The sequence below is a fragment of the Solanum tuberosum genome, unplaced genomic scaffold (assembly GCF_000226075.1).
Source record: "Solanum tuberosum cultivar DM 1-3 516 R44 unplaced genomic scaffold, SolTub_3.0 scf00056, whole genome shotgun sequence".
NCBI lineage: Eukaryota > Viridiplantae > Streptophyta > Magnoliopsida > Solanales > Solanaceae > Solanum > Solanum tuberosum.
The window spans coordinates 693,119-703,079 of record NW_006238986.1 but is presented as its reverse complement, the minus strand read 5'-3'; the positions used below and the strand labels follow the sequence as shown (position 1 = coordinate 703,079).

General features: G+C 29.9%; 1 protein-coding gene across 1 annotated transcript in view; it reads right to left on the bottom strand.

Annotated features, from left to right (window-relative positions):
• Window positions 1-301: 301 nt before the first annotated feature.
• Window positions 302-9,961, bottom strand: part of LOC102591531 (cellulose synthase-like protein E6) — a 17,134-nt gene continuing 7,474 nt past the window's right edge. Inside the window, exons 3-9 of the mRNA XM_015307584.1 lie at window positions 2,673-2,994; window positions 2,313-2,453; window positions 2,085-2,216; window positions 1,783-1,995; window positions 1,458-1,682; window positions 1,022-1,369; window positions 302-913 (exon numbers count right to left, since the gene is read on the bottom strand). Coding sequence (XP_015163070.1) covers window positions 377-913; window positions 1,022-1,369; window positions 1,458-1,682; window positions 1,783-1,995; window positions 2,085-2,216; window positions 2,313-2,453; window positions 2,673-2,994 — 1,918 coding nt within the window. The 3' untranslated portion in view covers window positions 302-376. The remainder of the gene's footprint in view (window positions 914-1,021; window positions 1,370-1,457; window positions 1,683-1,782; window positions 1,996-2,084; window positions 2,217-2,312; window positions 2,454-2,672; window positions 2,995-9,961) is intronic.

Genomic DNA, 9,961 nt, shown 5'->3' with positions numbered 1-9,961 from the left:
ATAACCATTAAAACAAATTGGACTAGGCTCTATAGCTATACTTTGCTAATTACGATTCGTAGTTATATGTTAGAAGGAGGAGAGATGCGAGCGAGAGAGGGTAGAGAGTGGAGAGAGGCAAATTGTATATGTATATCTGTCAAATAATTGTATATATGTAACTGGTATACATATGTACTTGTAGATCTGGTGAGCGAGTTTAGGAGAGGGAGGAGAGAGGCGAGTGAAATTGGGAGAGGTATGATTTAGAAATCATAAATTAAAATTTTTAACTTCCCTCTAACTACTCGAACATGAGATATCTAATTGAAGATGAAGAGGTACTTATTGCTCACTCCGTATATTATTTAACCCATGTTTGATGTCCTATTACAATCTAAAAGATAGGTAGCATACATGCTATTGATACTAAGACAACAGACCTAAACATAACAGAGGATGGAAATCTTCCCTTGTCACTGCGGAAAAAGAGTGCTTCATACACTGGCACATTCACTATAACTATTAATCCACATAGAATCACATTTCCCACTCCTTCTAGTGTTGTTGCAGCCATAACAAGTTTCTTCATTCCCCAAATGAAACTAATTAGATTAAGCAATGCAAGTGTAGCTGTGATTGTGAACATAGCAGATGAGTTGCTAAACTCCATCATCTCTTGCTCGTATCTCCTCTGTACATCGTCATCTACTACCTTTGTCGTGAGGGCAAAGGTCGTCTGAGAGAAGCCTAATTGCTTAGTGACTGCATCTATGAACGCTAACAAGTATGAAGTTGTCCTTCGAATCAACAACATCCTTTGCAAGTTCCACCATGACTTAGGTGTGTCACCACAGCTAATGGACTCAGCCAAGGAATACGCAAACTTGGCGATGAAAACATACGCAAAAGGCAAGAACCATAGACTTGACACCTGCAATATAATTAGTGATGAAGACATCATTAAGTAAATAAAAGGTGATGGTTATGAAAAAAGTATAGTTTAAGTTTTTAGATAAGATGGTCACGTAAGTTGATTTACCTCTGGGAATAAGGGGATGCCATGAAGCAGAGAAAGAGACGTAACCAACACATAAGTTAGTGTGGGAACAGATAGAGGGGCCCAAAGAAGGTAAATGCAATATCCTATTTGGGCACCCAATCTGATTTTGCCATGTCCATATATGAAGGGACAATATTTGGATATGAAAATCTGAAACAAGCCTTCTGACCATCTCTTATGTTGAACAAGAGCAACATCTAAGATTGTTGGAGCAACACCTAAAAAAGCAGGTTTACTTGGATTATAGTATATTGATTTCCATCCTCTGCATTGGATTGCTAATCCTGTGATTATATCTTCCGCAGGACACCCATACAACAGCCCCATCTGGACAAAAAATCAAACATGCTCGAACTCAAAACATCAATTAAAAGGGATGAATCTTTACCATTCTATTGCATAAAGAAATTAGTACCTGCTTTCCCCATTGAGTCCCCTCTTCATAGCTACAATTCGCAACAACTTTTGATTCTTCTTCTAATTCTTCCACAGTTTTATAGGTTGATTTTTCTTCCTTATTTTTCCATTCAACTCTGTAGTCCTCAGAGAACTTTCTGCCACAGAGACTTTCCCTTCTGTGAAAACAACCAGTGCCACAGTACAAAGCTGCTCCATAACCTCCCAAACCAGCAAGTTCAATCTACATGTCGAGATTTGAAGTTTCTAAATTCATTTCGATATACCAATAAGAGTTGAGAAATGATTGTTCGCGAAATTGAAACATCATTTCTACAACTTACCTCATTAGCAACTCGATACACATTTCCATAAATATCATTCTTGGTTACATTATTATAAAGTTGAGGATGCTGAGCATAGGCTACCCTGTGCCCTTGATTTTCATCCATGAAGAAGCACAAGGATTCTCGTATTGCATCTGGATCGTTTGAGTACATGTCACAATCCAAGTTAAGGATGATAGGTGCATTACTTATATGTGACGAAACTCTTATCTACACACATAAAAAAATTATACTGTCATTGTTAAGAAGATTGAGATAAGAAACTACTAATAATAAGAAATTTTCATAGCTTAATTTACCAATGTGTTCATTGATCCAGCCTTGAAGTTATGTGGCAAATTTGGTTTTTTCTCTCGTGACATATAGACAAGCATTGGCAGTCGATTTCCATCCATGTCGACCATGTTATGATCCCTTCCATCTATTAAAATCTGAAAAGATACATATTACATCTCTCTTTTTTGTTTTCTGTTAATTTTCAACGTTAATTAATAACTGTTGTAGTAACAAAAGCATATATAATGTACCTGAACAATTGAGTGGTGATCTTGTTTTGTAACTTTAGTGTTCCATTCTGAGAACCCTTTGTGTTGAGCCTTAATTTCATTGGGAATGCTACCATTTTCTATGGAGGCTTCAATCCTGCTTTTCATATCTTCATATAATTTCTGAAGAAAGTTTACAAGGAACATGTACATCAATTCAGATGAACTAAGATATTTGAACTCAAAATGACTCATCAAGTTATCGTGCCAAAACTCCATATCAAACTTCCTTCGACTAGTTCATGTGTTTACTATTTTGAACCCCTAGTCAAATTATTTTGGCTCCGCCACTGATTGAGTCATGACTTAATTGTTACCTCTTCTCAAATCTCAAGTTCTCACCTTGATATTGAACCATTCTTGTGCAAAAACTTTGTCATTTAAATTGGAGGCATCATGTTGAAAATAGGCAGCAGGGGACCTAGGCTCCACATTGAATCTCTTGCAGAAAGGTATCCAATATTTAGAGAATTGAGAGGCTTCAAGAAGAGCATAAAATGTATATTGTGAACCACCATCATCAGAAAGGTAAACACTCAACTTTTGAGTAGGGTAATTATATGACATGACTGATAATATTGTGTTAATAACCATTGTTGGAGGCTCCATTAATGGATCTGCTGTACAAACGAATATGTCTACGTCTGGCAAATTCTCCTCATATCTGCAAACAACTTGTCAAAGTCAGGAGTCGGTGTAGTTATGCAGGTATTAGTAATACATAAATCAGTTGTGAGGAAATTTATGTATTGTTTCATGCAGAAATTCGTTATACAGGATTTAGTTATTCCATTTTCTATCATGTACTATAAAACTATACATTAATTCTCTTATAACTTATATAGATATTAGTTATGAATATTTCTAAATTTCAAACAGAACACCATATTAATTTTATATACAGTCCTAACTAATTACCAAAATGGTACTATTACTTATGCTCTCCTAACCAGCTACCAAACAACCCCTTATGGGTTTAACCAAAACACAATATTTTGGATTCTGATGATATATATATACTAAACAAGTATTCTCTGTTTCAAATTTAAGTAGGCGTTTGGTCATGCGATACCATATCACGATATGAAATCGTGAGATGGAATCAGTGTTTGGTACATGCGATTTACGTTGATTCCATCTCATGATTCCATATCATGAGATGCGATTCCATTATCTCCAAATACCATGATATAGAATTCCATATCATGATTTGAGATAATTTTAATACAAAAATTGATCCACAAGTTTATTTGTTAAAACAACTCCACATTTATATCTACTAACCATTTATTTTATATGTAAATAAATTTATAATGACATCATTACTTTTTAAAATATTATTATTCTCATCGACATAAAATTTATTATTCTCACCAACATATAGTCACTTTAACTCACACCAACCGATTGTTGAGTAATATTAAAGACTAGTACACTACAATTTATGTTCAATTTTTTTTATTGAATTAAAGTTAGATGAAACAGTTACTTAAGTGTAGAACAAATAACAATGTAATAATTTATTATGCGATTTTATAAATTTATGTTTATTTGGTAAGATTGAATAAACAATTGGGGTTATTTTAATAGTTTTACAACTTATGAGATTCTTATGTTTATGAGAAAATATACAACACCAAAATTTCATACCGAATGTCCAAACAAAACTTCAATTTCATCACATAATTCCATATTATGATATCATATCATGATTCGATAACATATCGCATGGCCAAACATGCAGTGTCTTAGTTTGACTATACATGAAATTTAAGAAATAAAGAGTTTTTTTGTAGTATCTTGTGAATATTATAATTTTTAACTTGCCATGTAGAATTTTAGAATTGAAAAACTTAATAGATATACAGAAAAGGGCCAAAATACCCTAGACTATCTAAAAAGATTTAAATATACCCCTCATTCACCTATTGAGTTAAAAAACGGTCCACCTTTTTTATTCATTTTTACATAGCAAGGCAAATATATATATATATATGTATTTAATAAAATTATAATTTCCAGCTATAATATCTATTTAATAACTATTTTTCAATTTTAAAGTGTATCTTTCAATTAGTGACTTTCTAGGCTTAATTTTAGGCATTGTATTTATCAATTATCTATCTTTACTCTTTTCTCTCTCCAAATTAGTGTATAACCTCAAATTAACACATTTTTCCTCTTTCATGAATAATTAATTTTCTTCTTCTTTTCTTCCATGGGCAATTCTTTCGAATTCTTTTCAAATTCAAATTTAATGATGATGTGCTTCCTCTCCCTTTTTCCATAAAACATCATTAACATTGGATCAAGATGATTTACGAAACTTTATTCTCAACCTTGAGAGAAAGCTTTGAAGCTTGATTTCAAATTACGAATTCAAGAAATTGTTACTAAAATTAATGGGTGATGTTTCGAAAGATTAGAAATATAATACGAGGAGTTCATATCTCGAATTTGAGGGATTCTTGGTGCAAATTTGAGGCAAATTTGGGAACTTTTCAAGGAATCAAACGCCACATATATGCATTCTATTCATATATCAATGTACTTGTATCTACATTGTATTCATGACTTGAGTGTATTCGTTTCACAATTATTGTATCACATGTATTTGTTTGTATCTGATATTGATTACACATTTGTATCAATGAATTAAAGTGCATCTCTTCTTTGTTATTCATTTTGTATCAATGCATTGTGTATCTTGCAACTTGTTATAAATTTGTATCAATGTACATTTGTATCATGTATTTGAGTATATTTTTGTTCACAATTATATATTTGTATCAATGTATTCAAGTTTATTAGTTCCTTATTTTACATTTGTATCATGTATTTGAGTATATTTTTGTTCACTATTATATATTCGTATCAATGTATTTGAGTATTTCTATAGGGTATTCATCACCAGAATGCATTTATATTAATGTCATACCAAATGCATTCGAGTAAAAAAATCTATAACAAAAAAAATTATGTATCAATGTCGTACACGTAATAGTTAGTGATACAACAAAATCAATGAAGATTTAAAGATCTTGTTGTGCAATTTCTTTGTTTATTATGGAAAAAATATTAGAATTTTTTACCAAAGTAAGCCATTATTAAAATCAATTCACTAAAATAATACATTTTTTTGAAATTTTACAAAACTAGTATAAACGTAGTTCTCAGTAACGTTTTATGTTATATTTTATTCAAAAAAATTCAATAACAAAAAGACAAAAAAATCTGACATAATAAACAGACATAAAACGTTATTGCCAGTAACGTTTTATAATTCGTTACTCTGAGGCACGTTTTACAGCTAAAACGTACTCACGGTAACGCTTCTCTGGAATATATAATTTTCTCTTTTCTTCTCTTGTCATTCATAGATACTAATACTTTTGCAAGAAAAGAAAGAGTGAGGAGGGCTTTTCTATAATATTAATTAATTCCTTTTTTTAATAGTTGTTTTGCTTACTTATTATTATTTTTTCCCTCAAAATCCACCTCAGTGGTGGGGGGTTAGGCAGACCCCTACCTGTTCATTCCATCATCAAAAGAGAGTTACAAGGAATGGAAGATAGTCCTTCCTCTATGGGGGTTAATAAGGATGAAAATTTCATATCCTTGTACAAAAAGTGTCATATACATATACTATAAGTTTGGATGTAGCTTACTTATTACATCAATTTAATTCAACCGTTTCTTTATTGATAGTCTAATAATTAATAATCATAAGAAACCGAATGATCTAATATTTGGAAGGATGATATCTTAAGCTAGAAGAAGATCTCTCATATAATTTATTTACAAATTTTGAAATTGAAATGATACAAGACAAGCTCCAATTTGTGCAAAGTCTCCCTCACTTTTTTTTTCCTTTTGTTTTAAAAAATATTGTCTATGTAGAAAAGAGAAAATCATATATATTTCAAGTGAAGGTATGTACAAAATATATCTATCTATTTTAATAGTGGAAATTTGAATAATGAATGAGGCATGTACAAGACTGAATTTCAATTTTCAGCCATTCCAGAGAAACGTTACTGTGAGTCACGTTTTAGCTGTAAAACGTGCTTCAAAGTAACGAATTATAAAACGTTACTGACAATAACGTTTTATGTTTGTTTACTCTGTCAATTTTTTGTCTTTTTGTTATTGAATTTTTTTGAATAAAATATAACCTAAAACGTTACTGCGAACTACATTTATACTAGTTTTGTAAAATTTCAAAAAAATATATTATTTTGGTGAATTAATTTTAATAATGGCTTACTTTGGTCAAAAATTCAAAATATTATGAGATTTCATAGTTCCATTGATTAGGGAAGATTGAAATATTACGTTAAATTTCCTTTCTTAAAAGATATTGCTACACAATTAATACACTGCATTAAATATTGTATTTGTATTCGGAGTAACTACCTAAAAATAACATATGTATACTAGAATACAACTAACAAACACAGTGAATACATTAAGATACAACAGGATAGTCAATTAAAAGTTAGTTACAACTAGTAATTATCTTACTTATAGCTACTAAACTTTGTTAAGCCCTAAACTATAGCCATTTCTATAAGTTCCCCTTAAAAGATCCACCAGGAATAAAGCATAGGATCAATTTCTCTCTCCCCCTTAAACCTAATACTTTTTTTTCATTTAATGAAATTTGTAATAATAGAGGTCACTTGTAGATAATTAAGCTAGTGGTAGTTCAAATGCATTATAAAAGTCTTCTACTCTATACAACATATGGATCTTACAATCAACGAACATTTTGACTCGAATATGAAAAACTTCAAATACACACAAAAGTAATGTAGAGCCTGTTTGGATTGCTTAAAAGTTGGTCAAATTTACTTTCAATTTATTTTTAGCTTTTGAGAGTGTTTGACGAAGTTAAAAATAACTTAAAATAAATTTAAAATGACTTTTAAAAAGTTAAAAGTAGCTACTCCCCTACATTTCATTTTAACTTAAAAATTACTAACATTTGACTTTTAAAAAGCTATTTTTTTTAACTTAAGTCAAAAATGCTCGTAATGTAGTGGGAACGGTAAGTTAGATTAAGCATGTTAACTTCAAATATGATATGCATCTCATTAGATTTTAACTTCAAATCTAAAGGAAATAAATTCAAAATTTAAAGTTGATGGATTCAAACTATATGATTCTTGAGGAAATGACATACATAGACAACTGCTAATAACAATTAGCAACATATAGCCCAACATTAATAAGCATTAAATAGACAAATAAAATATTAGCACAAATTGTCCCAAAATTAATTCGGCATATTAATAGGTGTTTTTTCCATCCATTATGAAACTAGCAATTAATTATTAGCATAAATTAAGGAGACGTGGTTTTTTTTCGATGGGTATATTTAACTCTTGTATTGATAAAGATGGTCATTCAGTTTCCATGAAATTCATCAATTCAAAATCAGTGTATCCAAAAAAAAATCAACGCACTTCAACAACAAATAGAGAAAAATAGATGACATCTTTGATAGTTTTGATTCATCATAGCGAAGAATGCGATAGTAAAAATTATTTTGTTTATTTAATGGAAGGGGTGGTTATTACAATAAATATTGATTTCGATTGATTCAAATTGATTTCAACTCATCTAAATGTCGATACTTTCATCAATTCCTTTGGATTTCATTATTGGATTAATAACGATTCAACACTGATATTGATACACAATACTATGGGATTACACGCATACGTCGAATTGAAAAAAATATATTTATTTCAATGGATTCATATTGATATCAAATCATCTAAATGTCAATACTTCCATTAATTTCTTTGAATTTCATTGTAAGATTGATGATGCTTCAATACCATTGTTAATATAAAATAATATGAAATTATGAGTATACATAAGATTGGAGAGGTTACTACAATTATTTATACTTATAGAATGTCAATTTTATAAGGAAAATAAGATTATGTCAAGGTATTAATTATTCTGAAAAAATAGTTATGTATACATTATGTATCTTGTAAAATAAATAGGGTGTATAATTACGTGATAAGTTTAGTTAACAAGTGAATTCAATTTTGTATACAGAATCTTTCATTCAAAGAGCATTTATGAATTTATTATAAGTTTATAATTACATTGTTGATTATGTATACATGAAACTATTTTGAATTCATTTATTTAGACGTTGTATACATTTATGTATACTGTAACTATAGTATGTATTTATTGGTCTATATTCATTGTTGTATTTATTGGTTCCGGTATACATTGATCAAAGTGTATTTGCATGGGTATAATTTGAAGTTGTTGGTGGAGATTAAAAAAGTCGAGATCATCCTACTGAATTTTTTACAAAAATTTTATGAGAACCTTTCTTACCCATAGAATTGATACCACAAAATCAAAATCTAGAATCAAAACTATTGCCCAGATGAGTTGAAAAACTTCAATTTCACAAATCATGAAATTTTCTAATGATTTGGGCAAGAAAACACTCAAGTGTATATATATGAAAGAGAAATTTATGAGAGAACAATGGAACATAGGCTAACAGATTGAGAAATTGACGGCTAGACATTAGCAAACATAAAAAATTTAAAAGCGAAAGAGAAAAAATACACACTACGAACGAATATTTTAATAGAACTCAATATGTAATTACATAATCAATAAAAAAACACTATTCAAAAAAATCGTGTGTGTATGGGAAAGAAGAGCAAAAAAGGGGAGAAAAAAACCCACTTCCCAATAAAAAAGGACACCATGTTGTCACCTCCTAAAATTATTTAATTTAATTAAAAAGAAATTTTCAATACGTGGGCTACTAATTGCAAAATTTAATTTTTAAAAACTTTTTTTTGTTAAAAAAATCAAAGGGGGCTATATGTTGCCAATTAGTAAAATGGAATGCCATGCCGTGCCATTTTTTCATGATTCTTATCGTTAAATTCATTAAACTTTTAAACTTTCAAATTCAAAATATTAATATTTATTGAAATCTTAACCAATTACCAAAACAATATTACTTATGCAAGATACAATATACATGTATGATATTTCTTCTAACCAACTACCAAACAACCACTTATTCTCCTCATTTCAATTGAAGTGTCATAGTTTGATCGTGCATAGGGTTTAAGAAATAAAAAGAAATTCTGTAGTCTCAAATTAAAAATGTGTGTAACATTTTGAATATTATGAATTTAAACACGCCATGTATAATATTAGAATTGAAAAACTTATTAAATATAGAAAGATATACTTTTTTTATAAGAATTAAAGAGAAAAGTAAGACTCTTAGGGTGTGTTTGGTATGAAGAAAATGTTTTCTTGGAAAACAAATGAATTTCTAACTTATTTTCCCATGTTTGGTTGGTGAGTAGAAAATATTTTTTAATGTTTGGTTGGTAAATGAAATATATTTTTCAGAAAATATCTTTTATTTTTGGTTTGAGACTAAAAAGTACTCATTAGGAAAAAAATTATGATCCGAAAATCAACTCCGATAATTGATCTAGGACCCGACCCACTAGGACAAGATCCCGATGACCATTCCAAAATCTGACCCTAAGCTCTGACCCAGTCGAACCCAGGAATTTTTTTAAAAATAAAATAAAATTGACGAGGTCGCGGGAGGGTGG